Source organism: Mercenaria mercenaria, chromosome 6, assembly GCF_021730395.1.
Source record: "Mercenaria mercenaria strain notata chromosome 6, MADL_Memer_1, whole genome shotgun sequence".
NCBI lineage: Eukaryota > Metazoa > Mollusca > Bivalvia > Venerida > Veneridae > Mercenaria > Mercenaria mercenaria.
The window spans coordinates 54577533-54596503 of NC_069366.1; the positions used below are offsets into that span (position 1 = coordinate 54577533).

Consider the following 18971-nt stretch of genomic DNA (forward strand, 5'->3'; position numbering starts at 1 on the left):
TATAGGAATCACAGTCTGGACTTGCCTCACATCTAGACAGAAGAAGTAGAGCTATAAACAAAACGCATTTATCCATGGTGTTTTTTTTCTTTTTGTTACAGGAACATCGATAAGTTTTATACTGAAATTTACCCTTTGCACTATCGATTGTTGTTTGAAAAATACCTGTAGTTATAATGCTAACACTTTGTAACCTCCGATTACATACTACATGTAGTATGTCCTTCTTTTATTTTGTTATTCTCTTTGTTTTGAACTGATCTTTGGTATTATGTCGAATTTTCTATCGGTTTAAGTTTTTAATTTCAATGTTGTATATCTCTTTATACGGAACATATCTTGGCCATTATGTCGAATCTTCTATCCCTTTGAAGCACTTATTGATAAGGACATAAATGTGAATTTAGTGTTTTGTTATGCCATTCACATTATTAAGGTCCTGTTAGATGATTAATAACTTGGTTTTCAACATATCGTGTATTCTTTTATCTTTCTCTAAATCATTTGTAAGCGATTTGATGAAATCATTTTTTCTCTTCCTTTACATGAAAGTCCTTTAGGTTACCAATTTTATGATGAATAATCCTGACTATCCAACTAATAGGTAATTCACATTTCCTGCAAAGACCCACTATTCTCTCCGAAAATAGGAGTATCAGCTTGTTTCTACTGCGCACATTTTTGCGCATATTTAACAATAAATATTAGCTTACTAAATGCAAACGAAGACTCATGTCATCTATTCATTTTGTTTCTAATATGTATGCTCACATCCTGGTTACGGACTATATTTTTATGAATTTAAATTTGAAATGCAGCCATGTTGTTTATCTTGTATTACTTAAGTCTTTAAGTACATGCCAGCTATGTAGATATTTCGCGAGACAGTCTTAGTTTTGACTTGTAAGATTATTTATACTTGATGCTATCTAACTTAACATGAAAGCGTTTAAACATCTAAAAAAAACACGTATATATTCATACATGTATATCAAAAATAACGAAGAGACGCAAATTATGTTTTTATCCTAAATAATGTATCATATAAGCTATACCTATCATATTAAAGAAAAGCTTCTAATTCCATTAATACTAGACTTATAGAGGATAGTGCATGAGTTTCTTTTCATACTGCATTTATTAAACGAGTTAAATAAAAATTATAATGTGCGAGGCTCTGTCGATTTTATCAATTTTATTCAACGACTTTGATAAATTCAACGTGGAAAGTGACAAATGTAAAACTTTTTATCACATGTTAGCTTTTTCAGCCGAAACATAATGAATTCTACTTTCTTTAACTATCATAAACAGGTCAATTTGACCAACGTCTCCGATACTTTAGACTTATCAAGTTTAAATAATGGCTTTATTTCACTCCCGCGACGTCAAAAGTGATAAAATATTGATATGAAATGTTGTTTGGACACTATTTGGGAACATTCATATTTATTTCCAAGTCATAGATGCCATCCTAAATGCAGTCGTTTAGTTTTGGTGTCGTTGTTTTATTTTTTATTGTCGCCTTTCTCCAGAAACCTTACGCTCTTGGTGTCTGGCTGGACTTCTGGCGGTTCTTCCTCGCTTTCTTCAAAATCATTTGCCATCACTCTGAAAGCATGGTCGTGTTTCCAGATTTTTACCAGCCAAAAGTCAGTCGATAATGAATTAAGCAAGGTGTATCCAGATTTGTGATATAGCTATTACAATTTATATTTTCAGTTGACTACATATTTCACGAGTTGTACCTGACAATAAAGTATACTCTAACATCAGTTATTTTCACATGGCCGAAAAATTGTTCATTTGCTGTATACAGACAACTTGTTAAAAATATATGGCTAATTATAACAATAAAAGCACATTCCAGAGTATTTATTTTCATGAAGACTGACAGCTTGCAAATACATATACAGCGAAAATAGACACATATTTGCAGTTTTTGTGACTTATTATGCACCCGCCCCTTCGTGTCAGTGTGTTCATATGTTTAAGTATAGACCGCTATGGCCTGCTGTCGTCAAACTTCATGGAATAATTGCCTGTGGTCATTTGATATCCTCCATTGTTTTGAGGGTGAGTGGGTCAAAGTCACAGAGACCTTTGAGGCACGGGCCGGTTTCTGCTTAGTAAGTAAAGAACGTTTTGGCCTACAGTCGTCAATTTTATAGAGTGATACTCTTAGTTAGCAGATACCGCCAATAATTCTATAACTTTATCCACTCATTAAGTATACATAATATTATGTCATACAGTCGTCAAACGTCGTAGGACAGTTGCGTGTGGTCAGGCTTCATGGGTCAGCAGGTTAACCTTGCGCTTTCAGGGGCTGGCTGGACTTTGCCTTTTCGCTTCTTCCTCTTTTTCTTCAAAACATTATCCGAGTTTAGAGATCATGGCCCTGAATCCAGCGGAGATTGCCCTGCTGAACTTGTGCTCTTCAACAATGTATACAATACAGTAGCTATAAAATTCCTGATGTAAAGGACTGTACTGGAAAAGAAAGGTGGCCGGGTGAACCAATATCGAAAACTTTTGTCGATTTTCTTTTGCATTTCCTCTACAGTTCATTAAAACATTTCGGCAGTATCAGGGAAACATGATACGAAAAAAAGACTGTCCTGCGGGAAACCCCAAGAAGTGATGTTCTGAAGGAGTCTAGACGTTTAAATCCTTTCGAACTCATCTATATGTTGCTTATACACTTACTCTACATTTGTCTTGTCAAAAGTGAGTCATAACACCACTTACCTGGTAATAATGTTAGTTAGGGCTCTCTGGCAATTCAGGTCAGGTTAAGGTATAATATACCTTCGTTCAAATAAGAGTTAAAGATTTGCGGGATTTGAATTCCATCATTGCGCATGTAACGACATCTTTAAAAGCAATACCAATACACATAGTTGAGTTGACGGGTCTAGTTATGATCGCATGTGGTGGATGTCTGATGCTTACAATGATCATAAGTCATCCATTCCTCTGTCACCTGCATTGATTAGGGTATTGGTTACCATAACAAACAGGGCGGCGGCAATGATGCATCCTGCCATAACTGCATTTTAGCATAATCCACGACGTTGTAAAACCTGAAGCTGTCAAACGAAGCCTTAGCGAAGTTGAGAACTCTCTGACGTTCCTCGGTCTCTGCTCTAAAATATGATTATGTTGTATTGTTTGTACAATCTGCTTTTGGATAACGATGCACGGGCGTGGACTAACAGACTGTGTGAGATCCAATTAAGTTATCGTGGCTTCTCTTACAATCTGACTTTAACTACTGGTTCGCTCAATGCTGGTTCGAAACACCCTGAATGAAAAATTTCTGGCCGAGGTGCATAAATACATCGCCTGTGGTTTATGTTGTTCTGTATGAGGAAGCAAAGAATAGTTATCTTATTTAGCAGGTTCTGGTTATGGTTCTATCCGATTTTCATCGAGTTCTCAACCTTTGGTACAAAACATCCTTCTGCCTTCTACCCTGCTACCAAGACCTCTCCTTTGCACCTTAGCAGCTGCATCAGGCGATTATGTAACTTGTGACATGTCCTATTTACTCGATATGATTAACCATATGGTCCATGGACTGACGTGCTCTGGCTACCTCTTGAACCTCATTAAATGTAAGACTGTCATGGAACTGGATTTTACTTGGATTTTTTGTCAAGTGGTGTATGTTTCTTCCGTCCTCTAGCTCGCTCGTTCTTTTAATCTTTTATGGATTCCTGGTTGTCATCTAGTCTATTCCCGGAATTCGCTTGATTTTGATATGGTTCATGATGAGCAATACACTTAAACGGAAAATTACTGATTAGTATCATCAACTAGGAGCTGAAGAAAATTTAAAATTGACCACTTACATCAACTGGCGATTTGACGACAAGTCGTGGCAATTGGATTGCAAGCTGTTTTGTAGCTGCATTGGCGTCATACTATAATCTTGGTGTGGCGGTATCTGCCAAATTGTTCATTATCGTTCTTTTCATGTGACATTGGGCCGTGCCTAGGTGTGCTCTGAGAACATCCCAGTGTTCCTGTATCAGACATCTGCAAATTAAAAAGCAGTGGTGTATATCAATTTTTCATTTAAACTATAAGAAGAATTATGTAGTTAAAATTCATCAGAATACTGTTTTTCACAAGCACACAAACACACAAGCAAACAGAAAGCAACAAATCCTGTTGTTCGATATACTATAATACCACTCGATGTCAGGTTCACATATTTTCTGTTCCTGCTTTTACTGTTTCTGTTAGTTCTCGACTTAGTAATTGTAATCTTATGATATTATATATATAATAAAGGGCCGTCGTCCAGTTGGCTATGAGGTATTACTTGCTTACAAAACATAATTCAGTTGTATCCTAGCATTTTATACCTTGACGGTAACATTCTCTTATTAAACAAAAGACGAAAGCATAAAGGGCACACAAAGTAGCATCTGCAAAGGCCGACAGAAACAAGACGAATTTGTCATGTAAAATTTATACAATACTTACTTGAATTCTACTCCAATGAACTTGTGCTGTCTAAATTAACCACATTCCACGCAAGAAATGTGTCTGCTAAGACAAACGATGCAGTTGGTAGCTTACTATGTATTTCCGTGGTATACTGTCTTCTAATCCGTATTTGGGAATTAAGACGAAATGGACTGTTGACACCTTGGACGGGACGATCGATATTCCAAGGGGACCATCTCAACATAAACTAATTATATTATGTGTGGTAGGCAAACCATACCACTACTGGTGATAAGGACACACCTTTGCGACAGGGGATACAGATTGCACTTTGTCTGTCCTCTGTCCGCTCAAATGTTTTGTTCTACAAATCGCCGAAACTTATTTAACCTATCGCCATTACATTTAACTTAAGTGTTCTTCAAAAGCTGAGACAATATGGTCAAGGTAAGCTCTGCTGTTGCTGAGAGAACGAATCACAGCAAGATGGTCATATCACCCTGGGTCACTCACATGATATTTAACTTTTTGGCCCTATTGACAATATGTATCATGGAAAATATCTAAATGGACCAGAAAAAAATTCATGAAGATCGGTTAAAATATTATTTCTGGTGTTATTCTTTTACTGATGATAACTACAAGAGTAGAAAATGTGACCTGTAGATTGATAATAAATTTCAAAGTTATTGTGTTAACAAGTATTTCCTACGATTTTACCATGTGAGCTTCTTATCAACCCAAGCTGACCCTGTTTAGGATCAGATATTGCTCACATATAGCTCGATCTCGACGGGACCAGCAATTTTTTTTCGACTGATCGGTTGTTCGAGTTATTGAACAAAGTTTACTAAACAGGGATTTTTCGGGACCTAAAGATGAGTTCGAGAAAAGGGTGGTGTACGAATTATCCGAGTTTGAGTTAACTACGTTTGACTGTATAGACAAACATTTGATAAGGTTTCATGTAGATCAGGTAAAGAATGTTGTCTTTACAATTTTATATTGTGACATCAGATGACCCAGTTTCAACTTGAACAAAGTTTTTATACAGAGAAAAACATTCTGACAATTATTTTTAAATGTGACCATAACCTTGTACCAAAATATATGTCTGAATTATTATCTTTTGCTCATAACGATAGATATAATCTTCGTTCCTCGACTCGTAAATATCTTTCTTTGTTAAAGCCACGAACAAACTACTTGAAACAAACATTCTCATACAAAGCCACACATTTATGGAATTCCATTCCATCAAACATCAAACTTCAAGATAATCTGTTAACGTTTAAACGAAAAATTAAGGATTATTTATTACAAGAACAACGTTACTAATACTGAGATTTTTATTTATTTATTTATCCATTTTTCCCCCCTCAAATCTTCATCAATTATCATGCATTTTATGTCGTATAAGGTAGCTTTTAAACTTTATGATATTGATGGATGAATGTACATGTATGCAAAATAAATTACACTGATTTATTCTCCTGGTAAAATCATTTCAAATCGAGTTTGTTTTTAAAGTGTGTTTGTCGTTAAAATTGTGCTACTGATACTCTTATTGTTGTAGATACTGTGTTTTAACATTTATGTAGAAGGCCATATTGGAAATAAGTTGTATGTATACTATGTACTCTTAATATGTCACCTTCTTAAAATAAAGTTATTATTATTATTATTATTATTATTTAGGGTAATATTATTATTATCGTTATTATTATTGTTGTTATTATTATACCAGATTTATATAGCGCCCTTTTCATGATAAACACGTATCAAACGCAGCCAAAAAGGGAAATTCATCCTCTACCAGTACAGACACAGAGCGATCTAACCAGAGTGAGATAAAGCTCCAAGAACATAGAGAGAGAAATCTGTTTAGACACAGGCCTGTCCGGCTAACTTAGCCCAGCTCTTTGTGAATAGACAGTCTTGTTCTTAAACGTGCCCGGTGTATAGCACCGATACACTTGAAGCCGTCTTTCCTGGGAAGAACCAGTATATACCTCTTAGTTAGGTGGGAGACACTCAAGAGCATCTAAGAATTTTAAAAATTGCATTTTAAAACAAAGTAAAATAATAACAAAACGTTTCAGATTGCTACAAAATATTGGCTGACAAGTTGGCAAGAACGAAGGAGAGGTGAGTGTGTAGGTGGGTGTGGAGCGGGTAGATGGGTTCTGACCCTAAATGTCTGTAAAACTATTAGGTTATCTACTTGCTGCATATCAAAGCAATTTTATCTTTTCCAGTGTGCAATAAATTAACAATAAACAAGTAATGTTTACAGGTAGATCTAAATCTTATCATGTGTTTTGATAATCAAGGCTGTCTTTTAGTTATCTACTTTTAAAGTTGTGTTTAAACAATTGTTTAATTTATACATTTACTAGAAGTTCTAAAATTTGATAACGTTCATTTATTAACAAAGAATTAAGCTTTTGTTTGACTCCTGCAGTCAATTATTTTGTATGCGGAAACATGGCGTTCCAACATTATTCATTCCACTTTGAGATTAATATCCTTATTTAGAATTTCTATGTAACTATAAAGCTATACAATGCACGGTCATAAAACATATGCGTTCATTTAAAACTCTTACATAAAACTAAAACTTCTAAAATGAAACTTGTCAATTTTCAATTTCAATAAGGTTAGTTTTACCACACACCAGAGTATTAGGAGAAGACTTTTTTAAACCTAAATGTAAAGGTATAAACAGGGCTTCTTTCTGCATCAATGTTTCCATAACCCAAAATTTCACATTCATATTAAAGAATACACTTTGCAGTTTCATTAAACAGATTTACATGCACATCAATAGTTAAATTTAATGACTTTGTATTTTTATGGTATAGCCTACATTGCAAGAGTGCCATGTTAGCAAATTTTTATTCTTAATGTCATTACTGTTTGATATGTTTTTTTCTTGAAGAATTCATATAAGTTTCCATGTATCGTAGTATGTTGCATATCCTTTGGACTACCGGCACATTTTTTATGCAATATATGTTTTTGACAACATAGAAAATGACGTAAGACGACCTTCATCTTTTTCCGGAAGTAAAGAAAATGAAGTCGCATTTGCATTTGCCGCTAGTCAAGGGTCACGAGCAGTTGTCACCCCGTCTAAATGTATGCGCGTGGACTTTGTTTTTGCTACTCACGGGGCAGTCCATTTTCATCACACTAGTTATTTGAAAATACCTGGGCTTAAGAACGACACGTCAGCTTTTCATCTACGAAAAAAATATTTATAACGCGGAAATAACACGAATTCCACAGGGGTCCTAACGGAGCAAGGGTATACGGAGATTTTTGGAACTTCGTCAAATCGTTCAAAAGGTCCTTTTTGATGTTGTCTGAAAGTGTCATTATATGTCTCGGATATAAGATATTTCCGTATTTGAAAGCTGCAGGCCTAGACATTTCAGAAATATGAATTTCTAAATGTTGATTCTACGGAAGCGTGAAAGAGCCATCAGACGCTAGTACGTTTTACTACGTTATGGTAGCGGAAAGGATATGAAAACAGTATCGTCTGTGTACAGTAAGACAAAACGTAATGAAGGATTATAAAATACCTCTCACTAAAAACGAAGGACAAACATCTAAAAGGAACAGCCGCGTTTAAAATACACAGTCCCTTACACTGAAACCCTTATATCAGTTAGTGCATGGATATGAAAACCTACAAAAACATGCAAGGATAATGGGTACGGAAAGACATTGAAAACAAAATCTGTAAAAAGATCCTTTGGAAGCAGAGAATGCAACCAAGAAGAATAATAGCAGACTCGGTTTGATTGAGTCTGTTCATGAGAGGTAATGAAATGTGCAACACCTCCCACGCCCCCTAGCACCGGCTTAAGCGGAACTCTATTACACATATGTTGAATGGACTCATGATCCCAAAGGACCAGAAAATATAACAACACTGAATCCAAAGTCTCATTTCTTATGTTAAAAACTGTAAGTTACGATGAAAACTGAGGAGTATGTGTAATTAGTAATTGGTATTGTACTTTCGATGCATTTGCGACAATGGTTTCAGATTTAAAAGCTATCATCACAGTTTTTCTCCCTTTTAACCGTAAATCACATATTCATAGCTGTTAATCAGTCGTCATTTTGCATGACTGCAAAGGCTTTTAGATCCAAGCATTTTCAAAAATCAATAATGTTATGAAAATTAAGATGCTTTCTCGCATTTTGCACGCTTCAATTGCGGCGTTGACTGTAGAACCTTTCGGTATATTTATTCGCCTGCATTCATCACTTGAGAATTTATCCCACATCCGCGAGCGCTCAGTTGCGCTGCGTTTTCTTCGAGAGCCTTTTTCATTACAGTAAGTACCGACTGGAATTCCAAAGTAAACTTTATGATAGTCAATGCACTCATCTAAATCTACACCCGGTACACACCAGTTCTTAGTTATAAGACCGTTACTACATCGGTCATCTTCATTCCCTTCACACTGTTTATAGGTGGAACTTATGGTCATAGGATCTGCTTTGTAGAAAATTTCTGTGCGATGTTGGTATGGACCACTTGCTGTTACTCTACATCCAAACAATAAGTTGCAAGTTGGAAGATGTGCGACTATATCTCTACCGTGAACGACACGCCAACTATTGTTTACAATTCTGTCATGACTAAGGGCATAGTCCTTGTCTCCAACTCTTGGCATTCCAAAAGTGTATAAAGGCAATTTATTTTCACGTACAACGCCTGTATATATAAGTGACGCGGCGGTAAGTGAAGCTATCGCCCCTCCAAGTGAATGGCCAATTATTAAAACATCGTAATCCGGATATTTCCTGATCAATTCTTCTACACTACTGCGAACACATGGGAACAGTTTGTCATATGCCTGTTTAAAATAATGCTGGACTTCCCCTCCGATTATAAAGGATGTTTTTGGTTTTGTCAAAACTGAAACAATTTCATCATAGAGCTGTTGCTTTCCGTAAGTAGTAGCAGTCCCACGGTACGCCAGTATTATCATCTTTGTTGTATGCGAAATAGCTGTGTATGCATAACATTCCTCGTATTTAAACAAAAAGAGGTCCTCGCACCTGCGACCAATTGCTTGTAATAGTTCAAAACCACCATCAGGTAAAATGCTATTCATGCATTTTGCTGGAGTATCGGAATAAGCTATCGCTGATAGAAGAGTGGCCGAGTACGCCAGTTGAGGGTTGTAAACACCGTACGCTTTATGATCAGCAGGACACTGCGATGGTGACTTGATGTTTTGATTCACCTTGCATGAGTTCTTAAGGGACCCATACGCATGACATTCACGATCTAATGGGCACCATCTACATCTAGCTCCACTCCATGAGCTATGGTCCGTACATGTCTCACAGTCCGTATAAGAATCGCAATTAGGGCTTCCACTTCATCTCAACGGAAAAACAAGTAATAGAGCGCGTAGTAAAATATATTTATCCATGCTATTCCAATGAAAAGTGTACTGATTAGACGGTTTGCAATTACGACCGCTAAAAGATCATTCCTTGTCAAAGTGATTTATTTGTGCGTAAAATGTATCTTTATCAGTGTAATAAAAGATACTTGATAAAGTTGACATCAAAGATATCTTTGATACTCTATGAATTATGATTATGAATGACTAGTGGATTTGTTAATGTACTTTGGTTAATGTAGTGCATAATGATAAGGACATGCTTGACAATTTTCACTTCAAGGTGGTAAATGAGGTTTTGGTTAATAATGGATTTATTCGAAACCTTACCAGCTGATGATTATTTACACTTATTTGTGTTCAATGATTTCTTAATACACACGTCAGGTTTCACTGAAAGTATTTTTAAAACTTTGATTTTCCTATCCTGGTTGCCCGATCAAGAAAGTGTTATTTTAGTATAAATATAAATTTAATAAAAACATTTTGCCTAAGGAATGATATGAAAATAAGCATTAATGTAATAAAGTTGTCAAATATAATTATGCATTGACAAGTACATATTTTGCCAAAATTCATTAGAACTGCAAGTTTCTAAAATCATCATTACCCTGTTGCGCAACCAAGATAGATTGAAAGTAATTTAATTCCGAAGCTACACGTTGTTTTAAAACTGGCCTTTTGCTTCAGGTAGTTGAAATATTCCAATGTATATCGACTAAATATTATATTGAAATTAAAAGAAATAAACCTCTTTTAATCACTTTTGAATTAAAGGGAGATAACTAAAAATTTCATAAAAAAGTAAAAAAAAAAAAAATGTGCATTTTCAATAGGAATCTAACTATGTAATGGATATTTTTGTTCCTTGAATAAATCTCTAACAGAATATATAAAAACTGAAAAACGCCCGAAAATGTTCCTCAATTGAGATTAACCACCTTTAAAAGTATTTTTGCTATAGTTTCACAATCGAAGTTACATGCATTTAAGGAAGCAATAATAGAAACGAATTTGACAATACTATCTTATTCGTTTTACATGTACAATGAACTTATGTTCGTATTGGAGGTCAATTACTTACAGAATACCCACTAAATCTAAGTACAGGGACCATTTGTACGGCCGTAATACAACACTTGCTATTGTGACACTTCTTAAAATCTATAACATATGGAAGAACCTAAGGAAAGTATTAGCAAACTCGGTTTGATTGAGTCTGTTCAAGAGAGATAATGGAAAAGGCAACAACCTTCACGCCCCCTAGCACCGGCTTATTCGGAGTATTGAATTGACCACATGACCCCCATAGGACCAAAAAAATATAACAACTCTGAATGCACATGCGAGGAGACATTTTACGACAGCCAAAGTCGGGGTCGAGTCTGGCTGAGGTCAAGATCACACCACCCCATATATTTTTTTTCAGAAGCGGACTTGGAGTGATTCAATAGAAAAAGTGGAAACTCCACATGCTGCACAACACAACAAAAATGCTCCGTTCATGAAATAGAAATGCATGATATCGTTCAAATCTTATAATCCGAGCCTGTGCAGAACGAATAAAGAACAACGCTCAAAGTTTTACGTTGTATTAGGGCTGTTAAACTGTAGTATTGACTGTGTTATAGAGTGTCACGAAACCCACTGAAATATCGCGGATTCTGATTCTAAACCTAGTGATTCACTGGTTAGACTATCTGCATCATTTTACATGAGGAAATGTAATTCTATTTCATCAAAGGTGCATATAGCAGGTTTTGTTTCACGTAACATGACCAAATAGCTACAGAGATCCTTTCTATTATGATAACAGGTGCTCATTGATATCTTCCTGATGTACACAGTATATATTTAACAAAAAGATGCAGTCCGTCATATAGTTTTCTACATGTAGTATTTTTTTTTAATTCTTGTTACGTATTTAATATGTTTCAAGTGTTAATTCCACATAAAACTACGCCGCAACATATGAGATATTTTCACAGTATTCCAAACAGATAAATATGTCTAGGCTTGCTTCCAGTATGATTAGGTGATTACTTCTCCAGTTTCTGAAGATTCTTCCCGACCTCGGATTTTGGAGGCAGAATGTATTTTAATATATTAGAACCATATCCGCTTCCGACCGGAAGGGTGGGGGTACTGTGCCGCTTCCGATTTATTTTTCTAGACCTGTGATTTTAGAAGAGAACGTCCTATAAGAATCACTTTGTTCGAATTCTGATATTTTTCTTTATTTTCATTGGCTTTACATAAGAAAAACATGTTTTTGTGCAATAACAGTATCTTTCCATGTAGATATATCATAACGTATTTCATATACGAGTTTCTGGTATTTCACAAAGACAGACCTTCTCCTAGATCATACGTCGCATCATGTTACAAATCTTACCACATTCTAAGAGTCATCGCCCTCCAGTGACAGCGTCTATTAATTAATTTGCTTTCCTGTTATTGGAAAAAATATTTACCTCGGTATTTACCTTCTATAGCCAGACATCCGTAATATTATGTAATATTATTCTTTTTCTAAATGACATTCGTTATGTTTCATATTCTGCACAGCAACCTGTCGGACATCTTTAAAGCTGGTAACTGAGCATCTAACCTAACTCAGTGGTGACTTCGTATATCTAGTGAGGTTAACGGCAGTCTGACCAAACCAAAGTTCCAACACAATGGTTAATTCAATCAGACATAGTCATTCACCATCTAACCAACCCTCTCAGAAGATTCTCTGTGGGAGAGGTCTATACGGTTCTGGTCACGGTCCAATCCGACTAATCTTTTTTCGCAAATTCATAAGAAAACTTTTCCAAATGTTGGATACATATTATTGTAATGCAAACGTCTGTGTTAAATTTTGGTGCATATCTGATAACTAAATACCTCATGATACCTTTATACCTGTAAACACTGTTTATATATACTTAAATTTGTTTACCTGTTATAATAGTTCGGTTGATGAGGTATAAACTTCCGTAGTACTCACTTGTCTGTCATCATAGCTTCTTTTTTGCACATCAACCATAGACATAATATTGCTGTTTCTCAGTGACTTATTTACACCTTAACTCACTTGTTACACGGTACATATATGGACTGGCAATGACTTTCAGCTATCATGATGCTGGTGTCTTGAACGTCACACCGACACAATTAAAGGTAATGATTTTAATGGTGGAGGGAAACTCCAGAAAAAAGAAATTACAGTTCTTAACAAGGAAAGCTTGCATTGTGGCATATTTTGCCACACAAGTATATTACCATTCACAGACACTTGTGCTTAAGACCGCTTTCCACCCTCCTCCTTCTGCCATTAATTTTGTTTGTCAATTTCGTTTAGATGAGTTCAGGTACAGATCATAGAACATGATTTGATACAAATTGAGCATGTTTAAAAATGCACATTTGGCATCAATTTTCTTAATATGACAAGAATATCAGTTGTAACAGTCGGCGTCATTTGACAGAATGGTTACAGATATGTCCGTTGATGCCGGGTACTGATTAAGGTATTAGGCCCATAATAGAGTATCTCCTTTTTGAAGAGTACTCAATTTCTACATAATCCTACTTTGACAGCAATTTTCAGGGGGGCGTAGGTTCAAGCCTCACTGGGACCAAATTTTTTTTCCCTTATTTTTCTTTTTTTCTAGTGAGTTTTTACTTCTTTCAAGACTTGTTATTCATTTATTGTACAAAAGTGGAAAATATTCATTTGATAAGCGATTTCTTGCTGTTCAAAGTGAATTTACCTCTGAAATAGAAGGGGTAGAGTTAGACATCTTTAAAAATACTGAGTTACGTGCGGTAAAAGTTCTCTATTTTGCCGTCATTCTTAGATTACATACTGTGGAAGAAATGTAGGTAGGTTTTACCTCTGCCCCACAGTTACTTTTAAACAAAATGAGCAAAATTCAGAACAGACCCACGGGATTCGACCTTAATTTTTCAATGCTGGAAATAGAAATCTGTCTCATTAAATCCGTTTACTTGAGGCACCCTTGAAAAAATGATACTGACACTTTTATTTCTTAGTTTTATAGTTGTTAACTAATAGTTTGATGATTCTTTTATAAAAAATAATGGTATAATGAATCCTTTGCAAACGTTTTGGATAAAGGCCACCACTTTGAAATTTGTCTCTTTTTGAGCTGGAGGAAAAACCATAAATAACACAAAATTTATAAAAAACGGTACGGTAAAAGTTTTTAAAAATGTGCAATAAAGTGCGAAGCCTGGTCAACTGTAAGAATATACCAAGCAAATGCCATTTTTTAAACATTACCATTAGGGGCCTAATATCTTAAAAAGTTGAATTGACTATTGTTTCGGAGTGTCGATTTAGATGTTTCCCATCTTGAAATCTAATGAGAACTGATGGTAAAAAGCGCATTTCAAAACAGAGTAAAATTGTAACAAAACGTTGTCTATGCTGCCCATATTAGTTCATTTCAAAATGCTAAGAAGATATTGGCTGACAAGAGGAGAATTGTAAGGAGAAGGCGTTGGGTTGGTGGGTAGGTGAGTTCTGACCTCAAGTGTCTGTGAAATTATTGTCGCACATCAAAACGATATCCTGTACGCAATAAATTAACAGAGTTTTCTATTATCATGTGGCTATGTATTAGTGGTAGATTTTTAAACACAAGATGATGTTTAAAATTATCTTTAAATGATATATATGATATATCAAAATCCTTAGCAGAAAACATAAGTGCTCTCTCAAATTGGCATTTTAAAGTCGCCATATGACCTATCATGTGTCGGTGCGACGTGGTGCGACGTTAAATCCAACAAAACAAACAAACACTTTTCCATTATCACACTCATCATTGGGGAAAGGGATGCACCCTGCACCCGTACCTCCTGTTCCTTCGTCTATGGTAAAGTAAGGCGTTATTACTTCCCCTAATTGCTCGAGAGTACATTTTGTAGGCATATATATTCAATGATTTAGTTGTAAAGATTATTATTTAAGTGAAGATACCAATAAACATTGACAAGAAGTTGCTTTGCGCTTGGATCGAATTTCCTAGCACCTTAAAGACCTAAACTAAATTTAGGTGAGGAAAATCAAACAAAATAGGAATGCACACCCCTCCATGCATCCATCCATCTATCGATCCATATAGATAAAGGACATGAATGTTAAATGAGTGAGAAGTTTAGGGTCCCTAAATCCGCCCCAGACCTTGAGTTTTGGATCGGACCGGGTGGCCGTTATAGAGAGGGTTGTCCCCCACCAGGCACAGGTTGCCGCCATTCCCGCAGCGACTTTGGGTTGGGACAGGATGGCCGTCGTAGAGGGTGACGGTCTTTGGGTCCCAGCATAGTGGCTATCCCAGCAAAACTCGTTCACTCATAAGCGGGTTTCAAAGTCGGTTTTATGCCATATTCGGCACTTTTCACTTTTTCAGTTTGGGCGTCCCTAGCTCCGCCTCAGACCTTGAGTTATTAATCGGACCAGGTGGCCGGTGTACAGAGGGTCGTCCCCCACCAGGCACGGGTGGTCGCCATTCCAGGAAAACTCTGGTTTTGGTGGAACCCGGGGCGAGGTGTGAGGCGGGAGTTGGGCGGGGTTTCTAAAAATCATTCGAGCAATTATAAGAGGGCCCTATGGGAACCTGAGTTTGGGCTGAGACCGGGTGACCGCTTTAGAGGGTGATGGGGGTCTATGGAGGGCCAGCATAGTGGCTATTCCGTGAAAACTCTAACTTTTGTGTTTTATTTCTAGATTTTAACACTATGTCTGGATATTTATTCATATGAAGTATTCCAGTATGTCTGACCCTGGGTCGTACTAAATATGAAATAGTTAAAGCTAATTCCCAACCTGGGTCATTCTAAGTTTTTAATATGTTCGAACCTGGGTCATACTAAATGAAAGAGCTTTAAGCTAATTTTAAACCAGGGTCATACTAAATAGAATAGGTCCGACCCTGGGTCGTACTAAATCTAATTTCGGCGTTTTTGACCCTAAAGCTACCCTATCCCGAAGCATATAAGTGTAACCTATCGGTGGACTCCTTAACTCCTGCCACTTGGATACAGTCTGCCTTCAAGCATTTTTCCATTTAAAAGGGAGATAAAATATCTGACTTGAAAGACGGGTTTAGGACATACTATTTTCCCTTTATATTGATTGATATTTTAACTTCCGCGTTCCAAAGTCCAATTTTCTGTAACTAAATTTACAATTGCTGAAACTCAGGTAAGAATTTAATTAATAATGAAAATAATAATTCTTTCAGAATTTATAAACTATCTGAAATAAAACTGATGTCGCCAACAGCTATTAATTTTACTTGTATATTTTTCTTCACACAACAGATATGTTACGTGACCTTGCATGTAATCAGTTTTGTCTTAAACAAACAAAAACAGCACAGAATAATTATTCAGCTTTTATCGGTTTACTTAAAATACTTCAAGTAACAATCGGTATATGTTACATTTTTAGAAAGTGATGGAGGTACCAGGGAAATTAGCTGATTCTTCCGATCAAGACTCGAACTTGATATGCCTTCCATGTGATAGAGATGGCTTGAGGGAATCAGTTTATGGCTTTTGCCAGGACTGCCAAGAACACCTGTGTGAAACATGTTTTAAGCACCACAAAAGGTCAAGGCCATCGAGGAACCATGTCCTTCTTGGCAGAGACGAAATGCCAAAGAACCAAAAAATTGATATTGTGGGACCTGATGACAAAACGGATTTTTGTGCAAATCATAAAGATAAATCGTTGGAGTTTTACTGTAACAAACACAGGAAAGTTGCATGTTATGTTTGCGTTACATTGGAACACAAACTTTGCGATGTAGACTATATTCCTGATATATCAGGAAGTGTGTCTGATGAGATAAGGAATTTGATAACAGAAATGGAATATTTGGTTAACAAATGTAAAACCAACATGGAAAATGCTAAAGCAGCTACACATCAGCTGGACCTGAACTATAAGAAAGTTGCTGAAGACATCAAGCTTTTTAGGAAAGAAATAAATGATTGTTTAGATCATATGGAAATTGAGGTAAATAGAAAAGTTGAAGCTCTTGTACACACGGCAAAACTTAAACAAGAAAATGTTAACGTAGCTTGTGGAGAAATAGTCGAAGAAGTGAATTGTTCGCAGTTGAATCTAAACTATCTAAATGAGGAAAATAAGCAGAACCAACTATTTATTGAAATGAAGCATGTTGAGGACCGTCTGTCTGTACTGACATGTAAGGAAAAGCAAATACTCGAGGACAATGAATTAGAAGTAGATATTGAATTTACCCCAAACAAAAAGATAATTGAGCTACTCAAGACTGAGAACAACTTTGGAAGTGTATCTCAGTATGGAAAACCATCAGCGGATAAAGCAATATATGTACAATACAAAGGTACTGTCAGCGTTAAGTCTTCATCTGATGAGAAGGAATGCGACGTCACTGGTCTGGTTATGATTTCTTCATCGCAAATAATCGTCGCTGACCGAATCAACAGAAATATCAAACTTATTGACGTGGAAATTGGTGCATTAATATCAGAAATAACACTCTCTTCAGTTCCCAATGATGTAATAAGTCTTCCACAAAATAAACTTGCTGTAGCTTTGCCTGGTGAAAAATGTATCCAGATTTTGTCTTATGCTAACACAGGTATGACTTTTGATCGACGTTTAGATGTTAGAGAATCATGTTATGGTATAGCTTATTGTCAAGATAAGCTCGTCGTCGCGTGTAATTACAGTCCCGGAAAGGTGATTATTATGAATCTTGCCGGAAAGGTTCTGAACGAGTTTGATTCTCCTGGTTTGTTTGTTGGGCCCAAAAAGATTGTTATCAGCAGAGACGAAAAATTCCTATATGTTTCTGATTGTTTTTTCAGACAAAAGTGCGTTAAAATGGACTGGCAGGGAAATACCATTAACGTCTATGACGAGCCAGGGTATGAATCACCCTTCGGAATCCAGGAGTTAGAAGATGGCACCTTTCTGGTGTGTTACAGAGACAGTGACAATATCGTTAGACTATCAGGTAGCTGCAAGAAATGTGAAATGAAAGGATTTGAGAAAGCAAATCTCTGTCGCCCAAGAGCTGTAGCATATTGTGATAGAGATCACACATTGTACGTCAGCCTTGCCTCAGAGAAAGGAAAAAGAGTGAGTGATACCATAAAAGTGTTCAAAGTTAAATGGATGTAAGAGTTAAGAAATGGGACATGTCGATGTTTTTTGATCATATTATTTCCATTTATAATATTTTCTGCAAGATATGACATTTTGTGTATTCAGCATAGAAGTATTGAACTATATGTATTGCAACGTTTTATTTGTCACACAATGTATCCTAGTTTTTGTTTGTGAATAAACTTTATTATAACATACTTCATGCCGTTTTACTTTCAAAATGCTGTTTTACATTAATGGGAAGTTGGAAGGTTATTTCTACATGTTTATGCATATTAGAACCTTGCACAAATTATATACACTTTCTACTCGTTTTGGTCGGGATAAATGCTTTTCTTGTAATATCAACAAAAGGTTATACGAAGTTTGCCATTTGAAATTGAGTTATAGGACGATCTATTCATAGTTATGCAATTTTCTATAAAACAGAAAAACTGCTCGCCTAAACCCAATGTCGCCATCATCTTGGCATCTAGTCTAGATTATTTCACAATACCTTATTAAACTGATTAAAAAATTTCAGCATCAAGTATTATTAGAAACTGTAAACAATGAACGATGTCATCATTGAAAGACATCTGCGAAGGTATTTCAGTGGACCCATGTCCGGACCAAGGAACCGAGATGAGTCGGTGTCTCGTGCTTCGTGTCTCGTGCACCTGTTCGAACCCTAGACCTTACCAGAGAGGAACAAAGGGCAAGTTCTCTTAACAGCTATATGTATTTTGCTAATAATGACAAAATATTACAGGAGTGAGTAAATAAGAGTTAGACTGCACAGTGGGCCAGGTAGCGTTTTAAGTCCTTGTTAAAGTTAACTTTTTATTTAGTATTTGCTTACAAAAGAGTTTTTAATTGAGGTTAGAACAATATACATGATTTTACAACAC

At 36.1% G+C, this 18971-nt stretch overlaps 2 protein-coding genes across 3 annotated transcripts; one reads left to right on the forward strand and one right to left on the reverse strand.

Moving 5' to 3' along the window:
- Positions 1–8618: 8618 nt before the first annotated feature.
- On the reverse strand, positions 8619–9476 carry LOC128558045 (lipase ZK262.3-like). Its single transcript, XM_053546821.1, has one exon. The coding sequence runs from the start codon at positions 9474–9476 to the stop codon at positions 8619–8621; it is 858 nt and encodes a 285-aa protein (XP_053402796.1).
- Positions 9477–15999: 6523 nt separating this feature from the next.
- Positions 16000–18278, forward strand: LOC123550117 (uncharacterized). Of its 2 annotated transcripts, XM_053545956.1 has the most exons (3): positions 16000–16119; positions 16369–17551; positions 17781–18015. In XM_053545956.1, exons 2-3 carry the CDS (start codon positions 16375–16377, stop codon positions 17870–17872), a joined length of 1269 nt encoding a protein of 422 aa, XP_053401931.1. In that variant the 5' UTR covers positions 16000–16119; positions 16369–16374; the 3' UTR covers positions 17873–18015. The 2 variants fall into 2 exon arrangements, with proteins under 2 accessions (XP_053401931.1, XP_045194489.2); XM_045338554.2 differs by having other exon boundaries at positions 16369–18278.
- Positions 18279–18971: the final 693 nt, after the last annotated feature.

What these genes read in the sequence shown, in the direction of transcription:
- LOC128558045 (XM_053546821.1), bottom strand. Translation starts at nt 9,476, where the DNA reads ATGATAATACTGGCGTACCGTGGGACTGCTACTACTTACGGAAAGCAA.
- LOC123550117 (XM_045338554.2), top strand. Translation starts at nt 16,375, where the DNA reads ATGGAGGTACCAGGGAAATTAGCTGATTCTTCCGATCAAGACTCGAAC.